Source organism: Poecilia reticulata, linkage group LG12, assembly GCF_000633615.1.
Source record: "Poecilia reticulata strain Guanapo linkage group LG12, Guppy_female_1.0+MT, whole genome shotgun sequence".
In the NCBI taxonomy this organism is placed as follows: Eukaryota; Metazoa; Chordata; class Actinopteri; order Cyprinodontiformes; family Poeciliidae; genus Poecilia; species Poecilia reticulata.
Window position 1 is genome coordinate 1,400,148 of NC_024342.1, and position 22,308 is coordinate 1,422,455.

At 41.7% G+C, this 22,308-nt stretch overlaps 1 protein-coding gene across 2 annotated transcripts in view; it reads left to right on the plus strand.

Annotated features, from left to right (window-relative positions):
- The first annotated feature begins 325 nt into the window (after positions 1 to 325).
- Positions 326 to 22,308, plus strand: part of xpo7 (exportin 7) — a 28,026-nt gene continuing 6,043 nt past the window's right edge. Inside the window, exons 1-15 of one of the 2 annotated variants that reach the window (XM_017308013.1) lie at positions 326 to 417; positions 11,111 to 11,257; positions 12,370 to 12,463; positions 12,583 to 12,749; positions 13,518 to 13,583; positions 14,254 to 14,358; positions 15,503 to 15,668; positions 16,015 to 16,088; positions 16,172 to 16,291; positions 16,373 to 16,519; positions 16,610 to 16,782; positions 17,757 to 17,950; positions 18,030 to 18,135; positions 18,268 to 18,403; positions 22,168 to 22,241. In XM_017308013.1, the coding sequence (XP_017163502.1) occupies positions 385 to 417; positions 11,111 to 11,257; positions 12,370 to 12,463; positions 12,583 to 12,749; positions 13,518 to 13,583; positions 14,254 to 14,358; positions 15,503 to 15,668; positions 16,015 to 16,088; positions 16,172 to 16,291; positions 16,373 to 16,519; positions 16,610 to 16,782; positions 17,757 to 17,950; positions 18,030 to 18,135; positions 18,268 to 18,403; positions 22,168 to 22,241 (1,802 nt within the window). In that variant the 5' untranslated portion in view covers positions 326 to 384. The other variant, XM_008423131.2, reaches the window with a different exon arrangement.

Below are 22,308 nucleotides of genomic sequence, written 5' to 3' on the forward strand. Positions count from 1 at the left end.
CTTAAATAATAAAAAAATAAATAATTATTTGTATTGTGGAGCATGGTTGAGTAAATCAATTTTAAATTTAAACCTCTGCCAACTTAATTGTGTTACATTGTTAATGTTTCATTTGTTGGTATTGTGTTGTCGTCTTTGTTATAGCTGTATTAAGGTAGTCTTATATTGGTCATATTTTGACAAGATGTACTGCTTTATTGTTATGTTGTGTTGGTTTCGTAACATATTGCTGGGTTTTCTTGTTTTTGAGATTTCTTCAACTCTTTTACATTATGGCTGTTTTATTGAGCCTACTTTGTGATGCGAACAACTGAATTTCGAGCCGCCACCAGCAGGGGCGCTGTTGTCTCCTTACATACCCATAAGCGGAGGAGTGAGAGGTGCATGAAATGGAGAAAAATGGCGGATCATGTGCAGGTAAGTAGAGGTTTCATGTTTTTGTTACCGACAGTTTGTTCTAGAGCGGGAAGATGAGGCTGGATCTTGATCCAGATGCGGTGGTGCAGGTACGGAGCCGGTGTGCAGCGCCAGGGAATGCGGTGGGCGTCGGAACGCGGGACTGTGGGCAGTAAAAGAAAGGATGAGGCAGCCTGTGTTGACTCGTGGCCTGCTGTCATTGCGTTAGCTTGTGTTAGCTGCTGGACGGAACGAAAACAGACACTGTGGTGGCATGTAGTTACAGTCTGTGGGGTTCCCAGTGTCTGTTTTAGCTGGTGGTTTACCTCAAGGGGCATGATAGCGTGCATTACTTGCGTGTTTTGGGGAAATAAAGAGTAAAACACAAATGGCTGACTGTGTACCACTAGCTTTCAGGCTAACATGCAGGGGTTAAGTGTGAGTTGGCGCCAATATGATCCACATTAGAAACATTTTTCCTGTCGGGAGCAACGGACCGGTGTGACGCCGGACACTTTGCCGTTGGGATAAAACGTTATTTTCGTCTCTGTTGTTAGCTATCCGGACGCTGATGCATGCTAAGCTAACACTAGCTGCAGCCAGACGTCAACTTCTCCCGCCCGAGCTCTTTGAAAACATAACCGAGTGTGTTGAAGTGTTTGTCAGTGAAAATGACTTCATATTCACGGAGTGAAGGAAGGGGGAAAGTTGTTGTCAAGGCACCGGGGAGGTTTTCCCCTGTGTGCTGTTACCGGAGGGAGCTTAGCGGTGCTGTGTTGTGATGTGTAGCCCGCTCTGTTGCTTCGTGTTCAGGTCCGGACACATTGTAGGGAATCTCAGACGGGACAGTGCTCAACTTTCCGATTCGCCGACTGACTGTCGTGAGAAAGATGTAACCTTGTGTGTGGGATCTTCAGAGCAGCGTGATGTTTCCGCTTAGTGTGAGAGTGTTGTGGATAACCTACCGGACATTAAATACGAAAAAATACACACATCAATGCTTCACGTTTCATTTGAATGTGTGTGTGAACTCCCACGGGAGGCGAGCTGCATCCCAGCGAGCTTCATTCACCCTGTATGTTTATGGGATGCAGGAATCTGCAGCACACATCAACCTAAGTAAGCTTTGATATAAACTGTCCTAAATGACGAAGCAGGAATTCTGCGTATAAACACTACTTTTTGCTCAAAAGTGGCTTAAAACACCACGCAGATAATTAATGTTTGATTTTATGACTATTTATAATTTTTGGTCATTTGATGTTTGATCTTGTGTGTAAAATAGTGTATTTCACAACAAAAATTAAAAACATGATATTGAATTTATTAATGAACCTACATCACATAACAACTGAAGAAGGACCCTCAGAGGACAAATGATGAGCTATAAGGGAGTTTTAAAATGCCCCAGTCTCAAACTCACTTTAGTTTAACAACAAACTGTTTGCAAGGTTTTTAGCATCAGACTGACCAGTACATACCCCCACTGTTGCTATGCACTCCCCTCCAACCAGCAAAAAGAAAGCTACTGTTGTTTATATTTGATTACAAATTTGCCTGTTTGGAAATAATGTCAGTTGCAAAAACCAGACAGGAGGCCAATTAACAAGCTTGTTGTACTTGTTATGTAAATTTCAGAATGGTGAAAAGTTATTTTCAAATTTTTATGAAGCATAAATTACATTATAACTTTTATAATCAATGTATTTGCAGGAGTAGACACACAAAAAAATTTCCCCTCTAATTTTTTAAGAGTTTAATAAAGTTTACACCCCATATATACTCACACTCTTTAACAAAACTAAATGTAATTGATATGAAATAATTATGATATGTTTGTGCAGCTAATATTTCTGTAGCACAGCTGTTTGCCGCCATGTTTGTTTGGTAACAACACAAATAAAATCCTTAGATGCACAAACATGTGGCAGAATTGTATTTGGACTTAAAGAAGGTGTGTAACTTCACTCAGGTACAAAACCTGAGTGAGCAGCATGCGCAGTAATGATGGTACCTGCTTGTGCTGTGAAATCACAGCAGGTACCTCCATGGAGTAGCGCCTACCTGCCCTGCTGTGCTCTGCTGCATAACCTCATGTGTAGGTGCATCAGTAGGTTGTCTGAATCTGCACACAGTGTCATTACCACACTGACCAAACCTGCACTGTGTTGCACTTCTTTACATTCAGTGACATTTGAGCCTCGATAGAAAAACTTTTGCCCCTAAAGTAGGGCAAGAAAGGGAGAGAATGTTATGAAGGGTTGTTATGAAATTAATCAGTTATCTGAAAAATATGATGTTCTTCTGCTTTTGATGAAACCTGGTGTTATTGGGTTTAGACCCAGTTCACGTTGCCAAGCAGCAGGTAATGGGTGAGGAATCAAAAGACAGAATTTCATTAGAACCTTTCCGGCTGGGTTGTGTCTCAGAAACTGCAGAGGACGGAAAAAAAACTTTAATTTCAAAGTATTGAAAACGATGTGAAGCAAGGAGACACAATCCTCACTAGATTCAAGAAGCTGCAAAAATGTCATTAGGCTATTATTATAGCATGGCTGCTAGTAACGACTATTTTAGTAATTGATTAATCTATCGGTTAATCTGAAGATTAATCAGATAAGAAAATGGACACTTTCTGCAGATTAATAATGCATTAAGAGATCCAACTTTCTTACGTTTAATAAGAAAATAATCATGTTATATTGGCTAAAATGCAACAACAGCATTCCTTTAGTTTACACTTCATCATTTGCAGCAAAGGATGTATGTGCAGCTAAAAAAAAGACTGAACATCAATACAGTGCACAGTTGACCTGGTGGATTTTTCTTGGGATTAACAGATTGATATCTGGATAACAAAAGGTGCTTAAACGAATTAAAACAAAAAAAATGGCCCCTACTCTTGTTAATGATTAAATTACTAATTTAGGTGACCATTATTTGAACAATCAATTCATCACAATTAATCTTATTAATTAGTTGTTTCAGGCCTAATTTAAAGTTATATGATTCACACTTGAAATGTACAAATCAGGCAGCTTGCAATATTTTAAAACTGGATCGTTTCCCCATCATCAGCTCAGGTCACAATTAATGCTGTTTTTTGTGTTTTTTTTGTCATGTTCATTAAGTGAAAACCCTGCTGCACTGATTGTTATCTAGGATATCTATTATTATTAGTGTAATAACGGTTATGCTGTCATTCTCCAAAACAAACTGCTCTAACAGTTGGTAATGGGGGCAGTGAAGGGTGAAACTGTAAATATCACTGATCCTGTAGATGACTTCCTGTCATCTACAGGATCTACATCTTAAAATAAGCTGCTAAAAACTTTATTGACACACTAGAAAGAAACACTGGAAGCAGCAGTGAAGATATCTTGAAATTTGACATTTCCATTTCAGTTGAAAATCTGAAATATTTCTATTGGTGAAAGTTGGATGGAATTGTTTAATGCTGCTCAAACGTTTATGAGTGTACAACTTTTTTTATGTTTATAGAAACACAAAAATGTGGTTACCATGGGTTTTTCTTTTCAGTATTTGAGTTAGTTTGCTTTATTATGTAAATTATTTTCAAAAAAATCTCTCCAACAGATCTGACGAGCTGGTTCAGCTCATTATATCAGCTTATTATGAAAATGATAAGCTTAGTTTTTAACAAGGTAGGACCTCAGTTTTTACTAGCAGTTTAAGTGGTGTTTTCAGCTGGTGGGAAACGGAGGCAGGCTTGCTCTCAGGAACTACTGCTCCAGTTGAAATGATCAGAATCAACAGTGAAATATGAAACGTTCAAAAATTGTTTTCAGCCAATGGTCCAGCCCTGGACTGCAACTGCTTATGCTGTGAAATCACGGTAAGGATTTTAGCATAATTAGGTTATAATAATTAGATTAAAACTTAGCTGTTAAAGGAAAACCCTGACTTGGGGAAAACTATATTTCTAACCATATTCTAATTGGTTTGCATCCAAGCAGGTTTGACATTGAAAACATGCTATTTTAAGACAAGATACACTGATCTACAGCTCTTGAGACATAAACCTGCTTCTTATTGTTTTAGACCCTCGAATACAAAGTTGGAAGTCCATTAAATTGGACAAGCTGGAAACCAGTTAATCAAACAAATCTGGCCTTTCTGAAGCATCCAGCTAAATGTTTCTTTACTGGCCAGCTAATGGCAGACAGGAGAGGGCTGCTGCGGTAGTTTCCTGCATGTAGTGAGGATGAAACACAGCAAGACCAGACTCTTGAGACAGCACCTTACACCCAGTGCATCAACTGTAAACTCATCTTTGCTGTCACTGTTACAGGTGAATAAAAATAATAAAAAACAAACTATGTGAAATAAATAATCTAGCCACACTTAACCTGGTGGGGGTAAACCAGTAAAGCCTCAAAATCATCAAAACAATTGATAAAATAAATGTATTTGTAGAATAATGTTTAGTTGCAGCCCTAGATGTTGTAGAAACAAATTGTTGTTAGGGAACATTATGCGTAAAGTCATCAGACATGCTGCTCAGGTGGAAGCTAGGGGAGATGGATCGTCTTCAGAAGATGTAGAACCAGCTCCACTACTTCTGCTTTGCATGGATCAATCCAGCAAAGCTTTCTTCCTGATTGGTAAACCCAATTGTCTTCCTCTTATGGGAAATATTTCCTAATATTCTTTTTCCACCAACAAGCAAGGCTGAAGCTTGACTTAAGTATCGTTTAGTTCTCTAGTAAAGCAGTGTGCTGTTTCTATCGGGACTAATCAGAGTGTACAACTGCATAGATGACTCATCAGTCATGGGACAGGAATAACATGTTATTAAGGAATGATGCATTTCAACTTGGCCAGTTTAAACTAATTTTCCTTGATGATAAATTGTCCCAGTAATTATTGTGATCAACAATGATATTGAGACCATTTTCAAGTAATATATTGATAATGGCATTATGCATCATCAGTCCAATTTTTCATATTTGTTCATCCCTACAGTTACTTTTCCGTTACTTAGAAAATTAACCTGTACAAATAATAGCTAAGGCTGTGTAATAATATTGATTTTGCGATATATTTCGATATTTTCTTTCCTAGAAAAAAATCAATATTCATCCACAAGTATTGTAACATCCAACTGTCACCTTGCTCACTCACTGCTTGCTTTGCTGGGAGAGTGATCAGGTCATCAGGCTTAGAGTGATTCCTTCAGATGTTAAGTGTCAAGGTTAAAAAGGTATCAAACTATTCAGAGCAGGGTACTTGATGCACTTTATTTAGTTTACAAATGCATGTAAGCTACAGTTTGTACTGTTTCAATTAAAAGAAACATGTTTTCTCATCACTTCTTTGATTCATTTTGTCCAGCTGTCGACTTTAAGTCTGTGTCCATGTCCAACCAGAGCGAGGTATTGTGTAGTTGGTGCTTTTAATCAGTTTTCAGTTAAATTAATTCAGTCCAACTCTATAACAGGCACCAAATGTCACCAAAATCACTCTGTCCTTCTAAAATCTTTCAGAAAATCGCAAAAGTGTAGTGAATTGTATCGTTTGCTGAATATCGCAATATATATCGTATTGTGAGCAGAAAATCGTGTATCGTATTGTGAGATTATTGCATCACTACAGCCCTAATAATAACTCACTTTTTAAGTTAAGCTGGACAAAAATTATACATTAATAATAAAGAGCCAGCCTCACAGACATTTATAAAAAATGTCTACATTCCAGTATTCGTCTTCTGTCAATTTAATAGGTGAACTCTCACTTTGAACGGTCATTTATAGCTTTTGTGCCCATATGAACGACTGGATTTGGCTCCTTCATACACAGAAACACATCTACCAGCTATCTACCGCCACAGTGTGCTCCGCCACCCATTTGTTGCAACCGGGATGGTGTTAAATTTATTTTTCATTTTGTCCGTAAAGCTACACTTACCTTAAGCATCAAGTACAGCACAGCAGCCTGCTGTGTTCAGTCTATCCACTCACCTGTATAAATACACCCTCYGCACTCTTGCCCACTGTTCGTTCTGAACCAGGCAGCAGCTCTGTTAAGAGAGAGGCTGCTGTACTCCATGCATCGCGCCAGTCATTTTAAGGATGCTTATTGGTCCCCCGAAAACAATGAAAATTGGAAGTTATTCTGTTTACATGTAGCATTTGTCAACAACTCGTAGGCAGAAGTGAGAGCTCTGCGCAACGCAAATAATCACCTATTGCGCTAAATAATAGAACATAACTTAATGAAGCTCAGAAGCAGATAATTTGCCTCAAGGAATTTTAAAAGTCGTGGTACTCAACTAATTCGAGGAATTGTTACAGCCCTAGTTGCTAGACACCCTCTAAAACTGACTGCTTCAATTCGTTAGGCTTAAGGGCTTTGCTGGTGGATAATTAAAAAACATTGATGCTTCAATAAATTGTTTACATTTATGACTGTGTTCTGATTTCTCTTCAAACTCCAAAAAACTAGTTTTCTAGTCTCTAGGTAAGCTGAAGATGTGTAAAATTTGTATAATTCTCTGCACCATGTAAAATATTGTTTAAGTTTAGTTCACCTCAACACAGCTACATCAAAACATCAGTCCCAGAGAAATGGTTGATCACAACATTGAATCAGTTCCTAATCGGCTGCATGAGAAATTCACTCATAGTTTAAAACATGTCTGTTGTAAGCCTATAGCAAGTTAAATGAGAACCGAAATGGTTGGATTTAGATCTGGAAAGCCATCTCCATCTGTTGGCTGGCTCATGCTGACTTATGAGGAGTACATCAGGACATGAACAATGTCCAAATATGAGCTGGATGGAAGCAACAGCTGCGGGGCTCAGTGTGTTCCTTAGAGCGGCTCCATTCTTCTGCTTCCACATTCAAAGCTGCTACAGAGCATACCAACGTGTTTCAAGAGAAGGAAAGAAATCCTCAAATCACAGCTCTGACCTTGTGTTTTGGTTCAGATATTGACTAGGTTTCTGATTTCCACCCATCCAGAAGCTGGTTTTCCCCAGTATATTTTAAGCCTGGCGGGCCACCAGGCTTTACTTGTCCCCCCTCGCCCCACCATTTATAAAATTTTGGTATTAATCTTCCAATAACATATAATTATCAAGTGATATTTTCAAGTTTCTTGTCATTTAAACATTTTTTAACTCAAAAACACGACGGACCGCTGGATGAATGACTGCCCAAGCGCCCAACCACCGGACTTGGCAAGTTTTCTTGGAGAGACCCTGAGTTTTTCTTTTGCCTAAGGATAAAAATTTATCCATTTCATCCATCCATCCATTTTCTTTCACCCTTGTCCCTCAGTGGGGTCAGGAGGGTTGCTGGTGCCCATCTCCAGCTAACGTTCCGGGCGAGAGGCGGGGTCACCCTGGACAGGTCACCAGTCTGTCGCAGGGCAACACAGAGACACAAAGGACACACAACCATGCACACACACACACACACACACACACTCACACCTAGGGACAATTTAGACTAGCGGTTCTCAACGTGGGCCGTACCGCCCCCCAGGGGGCGTTCAGAGGATGGTAGGGGGCGCTGGCAGACATCTTTACAAAAGGGGCGCGCTGGGATGCCTTTGGGGGCGTTTGGTCGAAGGTAAACTTTACTTCTTAAATGCACAACAATCACAGTTTAGACTTTAAGCAACTTGGTAAAACTGTATTGTGTAACATTAAACCATGCTTGGCTGCAACTGTATCGATGGCAGCTCTTCTTCTATTCAGTGTTTGTTAGCTTCTGTTAGCTTCTTGGCGCAGCTCCGCTAGTGCTACTGGTAGCTAAAATCACGATACCCTCAGTGTGTATCCCTCTGAAAAATGAACCCATTTAAATGAAGAAACAGAGACTGTATGGCAAGAATAAACAGACACTATTTCCAGACAAAAGGTAAAATAATATTGTAGAAATGTCATGGGTTTTTTGAGACCATATCTAATACTGAGAATAAATATATCTTACAGACCATAACAGTAAAGAACTGATCACTTATTTATATTTTTAATTAGATTTGATATATTTATTTCTTCAATATTATTTTTCATGTCAGTGTTAATGTCATGAGGCTGATGACTCCATGACACTTTCAATTTGACTCATTAGGATTTGATTAAGAACCAGATTTGTTCTTTGTAATTTCTGTCCAGTAAAACTATTAATCTATAAATCAATAGTTTATATAAAGATATAATCCATGTTTCTGTCTCATATTTGTATGGGAATAAAAGGATCTGGAATTTTGTTTTTCCACTGAAAGCTCTGGTTTGCACAATAAATGCCATGTGGATGAAATCTTATGGATGATGCTCTGATGTCCCATTCTCCTGAAGGCAGCACAGAGCTGCACCACCAGAAACCGACAAACACTGAAGAGAAGAAGAAGAGTTATGATTAATGTAGTTACAGTTCTATCCATGTTTTAATGCTGCAGAGCTCAGTCGTTTGGCAAATAGTTCAAAGTTTAAACTGGCATGTTGTTCATCTTTTATCTGGTCATTTTGTGGAATATTTAACAACTAGAAAATGGCAAAGAACAAGAATATTGTTTCCACTCTGATTGGCTGCTGTTAGGCCTACCGATTTTAACTTGAATGTTCATTGCATTTTTCGTAGACACCTGTGAAAATAATTTCTATTCCTATGACTTTTGTGTTCTCTGGGAAATGATCTTGATGATAAATACAGAAACAAACATAAAAATCAAAACATCTACAATAGTGATAGTAATATTAATGATAAAATAATGGTCAGTGCAAAGTAGCCTGCAAATTCTTTGGTGGGGGGCAGTGAGGGACCTGGATAAAGGCTAGGGGGGCGCTGGGCCGAAAAAGGTTGAGAAACACTGGTGTAGACAGATCAATTAACCTAACAGTCATGTTTTTGGACTGTGGGAGGAAAACCGGAGTACCCGGAGAAAACCCACGCATGCTCAGGGAAAACATGCAAACTCCATGCAGAAAGACTGGGAATCGAACTCAGAACCTTCTTGCTGCACGGCAACAGCTCTACCAACTGCGCCACTGTGCAGCCCCTTAAAATGTATCTAATTGTCTTTATAAATATGTTCAAATATCTGTATTAGGGTTGTTACAATACCAAAGCATCAATAGTACCAATACCAATAAAAATACTCAATTTCACAGGGTTTCCCTCAGAAAACTAGCTAAGCCTGCTGGTAAGGCGGTCCATCAGCGGCCCGTTTTTGTGTTTAAAACAAGGTTAAAAGTTGACAGTAAATTTGAAAATATGGAAATGTGTGTTGGAAGGCATTCTTGCCAACTCTTAAACGTTTCTGTAAAAAGGCAAACAAAAGAAGTATAATTTAAATAAATTTAAAATGTTGCCTTCCCGTTAGATCATAATGGTCAGTGGGTCTTAAAGTAAGTTACATTTTGCTTTAGTAATGTCTACAGCTTGATGTAGTATTTTGATTTGCTGGTTGTCATTGTTTTTTTGGGGGGATGGGGGTGTTGCAAGAAATATGGTGATTGAATTAAGACCATCTATGATTTGCTGATGGTGTGGCTCATTTACATAAACATTATCAAGTTGCGGGCCCAGACTAAGAGCCAGGTGCGTGTTAGATCACCTGCTGAGCTAACTTCTGTGAGATGTAAATATAAATGGCACTCAATTCTTTTTTCACAAAGATATATGTGCTCAGATCAGTCTCACTTCACTCTCAAGCTCTGTGAGAATGTGTTGATTATTATGCAATGATTATTATATTACTTGAAAATTATTGTCGTGATAACTTCTGGATAAATTATCGTCCAGCATAATTTGTAATCGTGACAAATTTAGGCCTCATCACAGGCAGCGCTAGACAAATGGAAATTAGTCTTGATTTGAAGGCTCTTGGTTTATCTTTGCAGTTTTCTGGATGTATTAACAACAGTATTTTAGAGTCTAGTCTCTCAGTAAAGGACTGTAGAACTGGTGATGTTCTTTATCTTCCTGGTTTTAGTCAGAACTCCAGCAGCAGTGTTATGGATCAGCTGCAGCTGGAGGTTTGATTTTTCAGGCAGACTTGTGAGGAGCTGAGTTCAACCTTAATGATTAAATATTTTTGGAAAAAACAAACAAACAAAAAAAGCCCCACTTCTACTGATAATCTCTTTGACCATGATTATGTTGGAGGGTTTCCTTATCAAAGGCTCAGACTGAACTGAACGTCTTGTTCTGTCACTCATAGCCAGCCAACCGCTGCTGCCCTCTTAATAGTAATTTATGGGGAGGTTTATCGGCAGTAATTAAGTTTGTTGGTGTTCATCTCGTGCAGCAGATGGCACGTGTGCAGGCAGGGTTCTGTGCACAGCTCTTATCTGAGGACTACAGAGTGAGCATGCATGATGCAACTCCTGCATACACCTGCTGCACCGCAGTCCTGCTGTAGCCAGCAGCAGCTCCGCTGCCTCTGCTGCTGCTGTATAACCTGACTGCTCCACCATTTTGAATTTATCAGTGACTGGCATTTCTGTGTCACCAGGCATGACTCAGCACCTTACAGGAATCTGATATCATTAATGTACAGGAGGCCGTCTCTTCCTCACAACAGGTGGAAAAGAGACGTCCATGTTTTCATCTGTCAGCTACAACCGGAGACCAAACGGTCCCAGATTTAAGCTGTCTTCAGTGAAAAAGGGAATGTTGACTTGCTTGAAAGTTAACTGTCAGTGGGATCTGTTTGTGATTACTGTGTTTTGTGTTTGTGCAGGGCCTTGCCCAGCTGGAGATCCTGTGTAAACAGCTGTATGAGACCACCGACACAGCCGTGCGACACCAGGCAGAGAAAGCTCTGGTGGAGTTCACCAACAGCCCCGACTGTCTCAGTAAATGTCAGCTGCTGCTGGAGAGAGGCAGTGTAAGTGTCTGCAGGGGGACTCGCTTCATTCATCACTAATCATTGTTTCTCTGATCAAACGTGCTGCAGTGTGACCTCAAAGAAAATACTCTACAGGCTTTTTATGTCTTTATGAAAAATAATGAGATACAGTGAGTGTGGTCAGCAGGCGGCGGTACAGCCCTGATCATGTCAGTGACAAAGCCATAATTACAAGGACCTGGGCCCCTGGGCTGGAGCCAGTTTTGGTGGCCTGTTCACAGGGGGAAAAACCAATTGACTAGTGGAAACTTACAATATTAATAGGTAGTTCTGTACATCAATAGGTATGAACTGATGCTTGTAGGTCTAATACATCCTCTAGCCAACGACTCCATGTTACCTGAGCTGCATGTTGCTGGGTCTGCTGGAACCCCTCAGCTTCTTTTGGGGCCCAGAGGCCAAAGAGGTCCAGAAGGACTCCTTCTTCAGTCTGATGGCATCCTTCACCTCCACTGTCCACCAGCAGGTCCAGGGGTGGGTAATCTAAGTGCCTAAGTATGAACAACAGTCAGACCTTGTCCTCCCACTCTTAGGCAGAGGGAGGCTATCCAGTGAACCATAACCTACAGGCACCAAGATGGGGGTAACAAGTAGAGGCACCGAACAGACCCCCTCCTGCTGGACGTCTCTTACCAGGAGAACTCCAGAGTGAAAGAGTGTCCAGCCCCTCTCAAGGATACTGGTTCCAGAGCCATATGATATTCCATGTCCCTAGAGCCCCAACCCTCACACAGGTGGTGAGCCCATGGGAAGGGGGACCCATGTCAGTACTTCGGGCTCCATGGGTTGAAGCCCAGGCGCTCACCAACATGCCCCGGTGACCCCAGGGAACATTGTTTTTGTTGATTTTCCTCATCACAAGGGGTCTTTGGGCAGCACTTTCCCTAGGTCCTCACCTAGGATCTGTCTGCCTTGGGTGACCCTACTGGTGGCATGAAGCCCAGGACAGGACACCTCCTAGGGTCTTTGCGACACTCAAACCCCTCCGCCACAGTAAGATGGCAGCCCAGGGAGGGGGTCCTAGTTCATGCATCGTATTTTTAATTTAACCTACAAGCTGGCTAACATTTATATCTCTGCTCTCTTCCCAGTCTTCTTATTCTCAGTTGCTCGCCGCCACTTGTTTATCTAAACTGGTGTCTCGGACCAGTAACCCTTTACCCCTTGAGCAACGCATCGACATTCGTAAGTGTATTTGTTCCTCTGGCAGCAATCTTTTTTTCCAACATGAAATAAAACACTCCTTAGTACTTTTGACATATCAAAGCAGTCTTCACAGGGACGTTGTTTTATGTAACACACAGGGAACTATGTGTTGAATTACCTGGCAACACGGCCGAAGTTAGCAGCATTTGTGACCCAGGCTCTGATCCAGCTGTATGCCCGGATCACCAAACTGGGCTGGTTCGACTGTCAGAAAGACGACTACGTCTTTAGAAATGTCATCGCTGATGTTACGCGATTCCTGCAGGTGAGAATCTCAAGTCATGTGAAATGGTTCCTTGTCAGAGTTCTGAGTTCAGAGAATGTGGTTTACTTTCAGATGCATTCAGAAGCTTTGAGTTCCTGTGTGGGCTGGAAAAGTCTAGAAAATGATGGTGTTTCTGTGCTTCTGTAATCTCTGTGTACATCTCTCTCCTTATCTCTGTTTTCTCTCTGTGTGTCTCTTCTTTTACAAATGTGTGCAAATCTTTGTCAGTATTCTGCTAATGTCAAGAAAGCACAATTTTGCAATTGCTATGTTTCCATTAAGTAAGAAATGAAATTAAAATCATGCGTGAATAAGCTTGTTCACATGACAAGTCATTAAAAACCATAGTAGCAACAGATGTAAACAGTTATGAGATATATAGTATTCAAAATTCAGTCATGGTGCTAACGCTCATCGTCTATCAGCCAATCAGAGGAGACGTCGGCGTCTTATTCAGGTGTTGGAGCAACAAGCTCCCCTTACTCATTTTCTTAATATACATCCATCCCTGTAGCCTCTAATTAGTCTGAAAGTTTATCTGTTTTTGGTGTGTGCGTGCGTGCGTGYGTGCGAGTGAGGGGGAAGGCATTTACAGCTCGAGCTTTAAATCTAGCCTGTTCATTCATAATGAACTACTGTATTCATACCTGGAGATGGAATGTGAGGCTGAAAAACAACTGAAAATGGTCATGAAAGCTGTTGAACCTGAGAATTATTCTGGACCTGCTGTTCAGTTCAAACCCAAACTTTGGAACTGTGTGTTTCCAGGACAGCGTGGAGCATTGCATCATAGGTGTCACCATCCTGTCCCAGCTGACGAACGAGATAAATCAGGTAAGTTTTCCTGTGAGTGCTTCAGTGCGAGGTGTAGATATGGGATTGGAACGGTGGAAGGAAGAGGAATCTGAGCCGCTAACGGTTTCAGAGCGTTCCAGTCTGGATTGGAGGGCTCATCATGTGACACACTCTAGTGCTTAAGCTATTCCCAGCTGTGTTAAAGATGGAAAATGTAAAGATTTTCCTTTGTGCTGCCTGCCAGGTGGAGACATAGAAAAGCAAATGTTTGCTTCGATTCTTAAGAACAAAACTCAAGCTGCTCAGATTGAAGCAGTGTGTTGGTGTGACTGGATGAGCCTGTTGAGATGTAAACTGATAAGTGGCAGCAGATCTCTCCAACATAATTCAGTTTTAGAATTTCCAGATTATGGTCCTTATTTAAGATCTACAAGTTGTTTTGCCTCTAGTCTGGACTCTCTGATTATGATATAAATTGAGTCTTAAATTAATCAACCAATCAAGTTTATTGGTTTATTGGTACAGTATATTTCAGCAGCAAGTGCTTTACATCATTAAACCCAAAAATACAGTCATAAAAACAGAAAGCAAACGAACCATTGGCATTAACATGATGTCATTTTCATGATGTCATTAACATGATGTCACCTCCCTGCTGTTCCTTAGCATCAGGAAGCCGAGTCGTCCCTCATGTTTCTGTCTCCCTCAGGCCGACACCACGCATCCGCTGACCAAACATAGGAAGATCGCGTCATCGTTCAGAGACTCCTCGCTCTTCGACATCTTCACACTTTCCTGCAACCTCCTCAAACAGGTTAGTACAGAAGGTCATGGGGTCAGAGAACGAGTCCAACTCTCTCAAATGGGCAATTAGGAAAAAAAATATTATTTTAAACAAAGATGCACCGGGAAGTTGATTGGGGGAAAACGTCAAAATCTGATCTTCTAGCCAGAAACTACCATCTCTAAGAGCTAACTAAAGCAGCTTGTGCAGACTGCATGTTGTTAGGTTTTAATAGGTCAAAGCTGTTCCACTATAACAGAACAATCCTTAGTTTATTTAGCTGGTTTTGCTGTTTTCTCTTCCTGTTGTCTTTCCAGAATAATTGCACCAATTTCATTGCACTGTACATATCCACAGCACCTCCTCCTGGACTCAGATGTTAGTCCCCAGCTCAGGGGCATTTTCACGATTTTCACTTCTTCTCCTGATCTTATCTTTGCACTGCAGCCATGTCTTTAGTCCCTTCCTCCTTCTATTTTGTTGCTGTGGACAAACTGCTTCAAACTTGTACTTAAACCACAGTATGTGAGATTAATTTTCTATATAGTTAAAGGACAGGCAGTATTATGTGAAATCGACCTTTTTGAGCCTTGCATCGTGTTATATTGTTTTCTAATCAAAAACATACCTGGAATGTGGCTTTGATTCTTTCATGCATGTTTGAGAAATCCTTTAATCTCCCATGGCAACCATTCTGGGTCCCTAAACACACACCTCCCCCACTCAGATCCTTCAGACTAGCCAGCAGCAATTAGCAAACACCTGGTGGAACTGCTCTTCTGCTGAGCTCATCACACAAACTACTTCTCAGTGCAACTCTCCTAAGAATGGTTGTAAACGGCATAATGGAGAAACATTGCTGTGATGACGTGATGAAGGATGAAGGCAGTGTTGTCAGAAAGAGCAGGAGCTTCTTAAAGAGACAGTGACCCAATTTCAAGGTGTTAAGTTGCAGCTAAATTTCTTTATAGTCATGTTTGATTTACAGATAAATAACTGTAGGTAACATAGTTACTTGATTGTGCTGTAAAATGAAAAGTACATAGCATAATTTAATTTTTTTATTTCATCGTTTCTGTGCAGAAACATGGTAAATAAAGTTGACTGTGATTTTGAACCTTCTGAGCCAGCACAGGCAGGAAGTGATGGTGGCGTTCTGTCGTCTCGTTTCCAGGCTTCAGGGAAGAACCTGAACCTGAACGATGAGTCGCAGCACGGCCTGCTGATGCAGCTACTCAAGCTCAGCTACAATTGCCTCAACTTTGACTTTATAGGAACTTCCACAGACGAGTCATCAGATGACCTTTGCACTGTACAGATTCCAACATCATGGAGATCAGGTAACTTAGTGTTGAGCACAGGGTCGTTCAGAAGAAAGCCCTAAAAGGGGCATCTCCAAGTTAAAGCTCCAATAATGCATTTCTTTTCAAATTAATTGAAGGTTTAATAAATGGATCATGAATAGTTCACGTTGCAGTACTTTGAATCCAAGATTAATAGCCTTTCTTCATTTTTTGACACTCTCAGCTTCAAAGTAGTACATAATTTGATTGAGGAAAGAAATTATATTTAGTTTCCAGATTGCAAATGAAAATTTCCAAACAGTCAGATGCTTTATTATTTAATAGTCACCAGAGTTCAGACCTGGATGTTCTCTATTAACTTTGTATTTGATCTCTCCTGCAGCGTTTCTCGATTCCTCCACCCTGCAGCTGTTTTTCAATTTATATCATTCCCTCCCTCCATCCCTGTCCCCGCTGGTAAGTGTGAGCTGGTGTGGCTGGGCTGGAGGCGGAGCAGTAAGGTTTCTGTTGTATTTTGAGCCAGTTGTGTTCCTGTGCAGGTGCTGTCCTGTTTAGTTCAGATCGCCTCTGTCAGGCGGTCTCTCTTCAACAATGCAGAGCGAGCAAAGTTTCTCTCCCATCTGGTGGATGGCGTGAAGAGGATATTGGCGAACCCGCAGGTAAGGAAGTCACCTGACCCGGACGCTCCCCCGTTTGTCCAATCAGGTGCTGCTTTGTGATGCGTTTCTTTTGTGCAACAGTGTCTGCCGGATCCCAACAACTACCACGAGTTCTGCCGCCTGTTGGCGAGGCTGAAGAGTAACTACCAGCTGGGGGAACTGGTCAAAGTGGAGAACTACCCAGAGGTGATCCGTCTCATTGCCAACTTCACCGTCACCAGCCTGCAGGTGAGGCTGTCAGCTTCCACTCCAAGCAGTTTAAAATAGCAGGAAGTTGTGGGTTCTAACAGCTAGTGTGGGGGTTCTGTGGGGTTGCAGCACTGGGAGTTTGCCCCCAACAGTGTCCACTACCTGCTGAGTCTGTGGCAGCGCCTGGCAGCGTCTGTCCCCTACGTCAAAGCCACCGAGCCCCACCTGCTGGAGACCTACACCCCAGAGGTGACCAAGGCCTACATCACGTCGCGGCTAGAGTCAGTCCATGTCATCCTCAGGTAGGTTCTGCTGAGGCTGTCGGGACCGCAGATCACACTCTGCTCAGTGGTTGTAATGAGTCTACCCAAAGTTTCTTGTTTCAACCTCCAGCAACGTTTAACAATGGAGAAACCTCCATTTATCAGATATCTTCCCCTAAAGACAACACATGATTGTTGCTAGGTTTCACGATAATGACAAGAAACATGAGCAGATGGAATGAGCTTGAAAATAATCGGCTTTTACACAGGAAGTCCAGTTGACAACTGAAACCCAGCCAGGCTAACCGTCGTTTATTTGAACGATCGTGATGAATCACTATGATTAACTTTGTAATCTTGAAATGTAAAAATGCATATTTCCAAAATATGTTTTATCGTCTCAAACCAAGCATCCGTTTTCCAAGTTTTTATAATCTGGAAGGTTTAAAAGAAGTTATTTCCAAATGCAATTTGAAAAAGTGAACAATAATCTGGTGCTTTGGTGGAAGAATAATTTCCTCTTTAAATAAATAGGCTACGTACTAACTTGGTTTTATCCAAATGTCCACCGCAGTGTTATTTTTTTCTTTTATCATTTTCAGCAGCAGTGTTTGATTATTTGACGTTAATCTGACACAGAGAGACGGGAGTAGAGAGTGCTGTACTGAGGGCTGTAGCCACTGTATGGGGCGCTGCTCTAACACTGTGGCTTTTAAAACAAGTTTTTTTCCTGAACACACCAGTCTGACTCTAATGGCATATCTATTCACATCTAGTGTTGCCTGCATTTCTGCAGGCAACACCAGATGGCGCTGTGAACTAGGTAACCCTCTGGGAGAGAGACCTTTAGGTCAGAATAGACTAGTTTTATGGAAGAGGAAAACCAGAGTTGTCTGGGTTTCTCCTCCCAACCCTTATGGCTATGGTGGAGCTGTACTCTTGACCATGAACTTCCTGCTGCAGCTGCATTCATTCTGTCCCCGCTACATCCGGTCCTCTTGTTCCCACCACAGAGACGGCTTAGAGGACCCTCTGGATGACGCCGGGCTGGTGCAGCAGCAGTTGGACCAGCTGTCCACCATCGGCCGGTGTGAATACGAGAAGACGTGTGCTCTGCTGGTGCAGCTGTTTGACCAGGCGGCTCAGACCTACCAGGAGCTGCTGCAGTCCACCAACTCCAGCGCTGCAGACGTCACCGTGCAGGAGGGTACGGCCAGCCAAACGCGTCCAAACCCAGCCTCAAAAAGTCAACGAAAAGAGTCTCAGCTTTTGTCTTCTGTCTGCAGGTCGGTTGACATGGTTGGTCTATATAATCGGTGCTGTGATCGGTGGACGGGTGTCGTTTGCCAGTACGGATGAGCAGGATGCCATGGATGGAGAGTTGGTCTGCCGGTAAGAAGCGTCGCTGTTGAATTGTTGAGAATCATTTAAACAGAGAACTGGCCTAACTTGACTGCGGTTCGGTTCCAGTCTTTCTGCTTTCAACACACTGTAGTTTCTGACCAGGTTTGGTTTGCATGTCAGGGTTCTGCAGCTGATGAACCTGACGGACTCCCGGCTGGCTCAGGCAGGCAACGAGAGGCTAGAGCTGGCCATGCTCAGCTTCTTCGAACAGTTCCGAAAGATCTACATTGGCGACCAGGTGCAGAAATCCTCAAAGGTGAGGCACCGCACACGGCTGTGGAGCGGGCTGGATCACAGGAGGCCTGTGCTGTCGTGATGCACACTGACATTTGTTCTCCCTCTTTAAGGCACAAACTGCAAATTGTGAACTTCTCAGATAAGTGGTGGAAAGTAGAAACTGTGGTGTTGGTGGTGTTTTTGTAGCAGTTGTGTCTGTAAAGAAATCATGGCAGTAAGCTGTCCATCTGTGGCCAGAGATCTGCTAGGCTACAACCAGGAAAGGTTTTCTCTGAGAAAAGAATGAAAGTGAAGCTTTAAAGGGGCAGTGTTATGTAAAATTGGTGTTTTTGAGCTTTACATCATGTTATGATGTTATTCCTTCATCAAAATCATACCTGGAGTGTTGCCTTGATTCTTTCATGCATGTTTGAAAAATCCTTTAATCTCTATGGCAATCATTCAGCTGTGCAAAACGCTTGGGGGATCTAGCTCCGCCTCCCCTTCAGAGCTGCAGTTTCCAAGCTTCAGAGCTTCGACTCCCCAACTCGGCTCCTTCAGACTAGCCAGCAGCAATTAGCAAACACCTGGTGAACCTGCCCATCTGCTGAGCTCATTACAGGAGCAACGCTGGTAAAATGGTTGATAAAAGGTTAATAGAGGAGCCATGTTGTGATGACTCCACTTCACAAGAGTTTCAGAATGAGCAGGAGTTTTTAAAGAGACAGAGGCCAAATTTCAAAGTCTTAAATTACAAAGTAGAATTTCTTTTAAGTCATATTTGATAAATAGCATTTTGATAACAACTGGAGGCGACGTAGTTACTTGCTTGTGCTACAAAAAGGGACTGTGGCCTGAAAACATATCATACTGCCCCTTTAAGTCCCAAAGCAGAGCCAGAGGTCTCCAGCTCTGTCCTGCACATCTTGGTTAGACTTTAATTTGGCTCTTTATCCAACAAAACCTTCTGAAAAGGTTGTCCCACCTCAGAAACTCAGCTTTGAACATCATAAAATGTAATAACTAGTATTAGAGCTGCACACTGCAGGAGGAGCAGGTCACCTGACTGACAGACAGGTATTCCCAGCACAGGGTCTCTGACTTTTATTATTTACAATTAGAAAATAATCTATAGGGCTTATACTACTGATTTGCAAAACAAAAGAAACCTCAGCTGATTGGTAAAACCTGGGCACAGATGTTAGAACAAGTATAAGGATCTTCAGTAGCTGTCATTGAACAATGTCTGAGGAGCCGAATCTGATACTTCAGATCACACTGGGACGTCCCTGTGGTGGACAGCCTTCAGTTTTTTCATTTTCTGATTGCATAAAAACATGCATTTAGGTGGATAAGTTTTAGTGGGAATGCAGACTTTTACAGCAATACACACAGGGTTTCCCCCAGAAAACTTGCTAAGCCCGGTGGTCGGGGCGTTGAGGCGGTCCACCATGTTTTTGTATTAAAAGATGTTAAGTTGACAGGAAATGTAAAAGTATTACTGTGTAATTATATGTTATGGGAAAACATCTCCAGTGAAATGGTGAAATGCTATTTAAATCCACAACTAGTCTAAAAACAACAAATTTGCACTTCTGTTTAATCCAAAGTAAGTCAGCGGCTCCATCAGGCCCCCCTGGGCTTCAGGGGCCCCATAAATGCTAATATTTTAAAACGGACCACAGATACATAAATGTAACATTTGTTTATTGAGATTATCAATGCTGTTAAATTTGATTCAATTCTTTAGGCATACATAAATTAAAAGATTTTAAATTGTTTAACATTTAAATTAGATGTGTGCCGATCGATCGGTCACCGATCATAATCGGGCCGATTTTCGTGAAAAAGTGCATGATCGGTGATCGGCGATCATTGGCTCTTGTTGCCGATACCGATCACCTGCATCTCATTTCGCATCCTGCCTGTGCAGCTGGTCTCCTCTTTCCTTCACACTGTGCAAACGCGCAGCAACAAATCCTAAGCGATGTGGAACTATAACGCACTGAGTGAATGGGGAAGTTTGCGTGTTGCGGCGGAAAATTGAAGCACGTCAAAATGCATCAACACAACGAAGCTAATACGACATAAAAACAATGCCATACTTGACGGAGTTTAGCTACATCGAAGCTCACTGCAGTAAAAAAGACATATGGAGGATCAGATAGCAGGTAAAGCAGCGCACAGCTACAAACACTCACCCAGATTAGCATGATGGTCAGAAAGCTAAACAAATAACCCGCAAAATTATTCAAGTCTTCGAGCTGCGATGTAAGACGCTGGTTCTGCTCTCGCTGTTGAACCGCTGCTACGCGCTACAGGTAGTAATATTTCACAGACGGAGCACCGCTTCTGCTCCATGTGGTAGTGACTCTCACACCGAACCTCTGCTTAAAGCTGCAGCATCTAACTTAAAATAATACATTTTACATACGTATTAAAACTTTTGCTGTCCTAACATGAGACAGATAATCTCTGAAAAAAAAATCGATCTCCTCCCTGTTCTGCATAATTACTCCGCTCAGTCAGAAACAGCCACTCAGAACTAGCAGTAATCAGCTAGCCGCCATGATATCAGGAAGTTTTCATTCAGTAACTCTGGATTGTTTATTGTAATGGAACCTGTATTTGCCTTTGAATGTTAAGTTTTATACTTGAATTTTTTTGGCAATGTTGAGAGGTTTTATTTTGGACCGGCCCTGCACAAAGAGTAAATCCGCTGCACTGCACAGAGATGAGCAACAAATGGGAGATTTGGCTTTAATAGCTCTTTCATTTTGTGTCTGTTGAGTTTTTAGTCGTCATGGAAACTATTTTGGTTGTTCGAGTTTATGGGACGAGTTTCTCAGATCTTTGCGCGGCCGCACGTATTAACTCTAAGTAGACGACAAATAAAGTAGACAACAAACAAACATTTGATATGGTTTTAATGCATCGTGTAACTGGAAAAATAATAATAAAATAATTTGAAATCAGCGTTATGCGTGACTCCGAGGAGAGCCTGAAAGCTCCTCACCAGGCTAAACCTGCATGATGAGGTTAGCGCTGCTCGTTATCCACAAACTCTCCGGCCAACCAAAGAACTCTGGGTAAGCTGATGTAAAGCTGATGTAAATATCCATACACGTCAGCCTGTGTCCAGTTTGAGTGAAAGGAGGCACGCGCTGAGGTAAAGCAACGGCAGCGGTCGAGGCAGCTGTGTGATTAGTCCACGTGCTGTCGGGTTTAAATGCATTAACTAAAAATCTATCTATTATAAATCTATCCTCTAGGAATAAATCTGCTCTGCTAGTGAAATGCTAAGAGCAACAGAGACGCTTGCAGCCCAGCTAAAAAAAAAAAAAAAAAAAGCGATTATTATTTTCCCAGAAACGTAAACAAGCAACGTTTAGCCTGGCGGCGGTTCTAGTAAAGCATGGGAAACCCTGAGACGGATTTGTGAGTTTGTGAGTTTTTGTTTTTGATTAATTTGTCAACTTTTTTGTACAATCTAAATGACAGCTGTTCATCCTAAAAATGATTGTACATTTAGGAGTATTCAGCCACATTTTGCAGGTATTGCATTCCATAAAGCTGTAAACAAAGACTAAAGACACGCCGAAGACGACTGTAGGTCAGGGGTTAGAGATCAGGGGTGTGCAATCAGCGGCTCTTTGGATGTTCCACAGTGGCAAGTTTGTGTTAAAATAAGGACTTTGATTTCTTTTTATGTTGCGTCAGGAGAGAATCGTGTGGTCATCAGACATCCAGCACCTGTAGGAGGTGAAACCTGATGTATGTCATTGAAACATGTTTGTTTTCCAGCTTTATCGACGATTATCAGAAGTTCTGGGGCTGAACGATGAGACGATGGTACTCAGCGTCTTTATAGGGAAAATGTAAGTGGCCTCAGTCTGAGGAGTGTTTTCCTTACACTACTTTGTGTCCCGACTGGTTCATTTGACT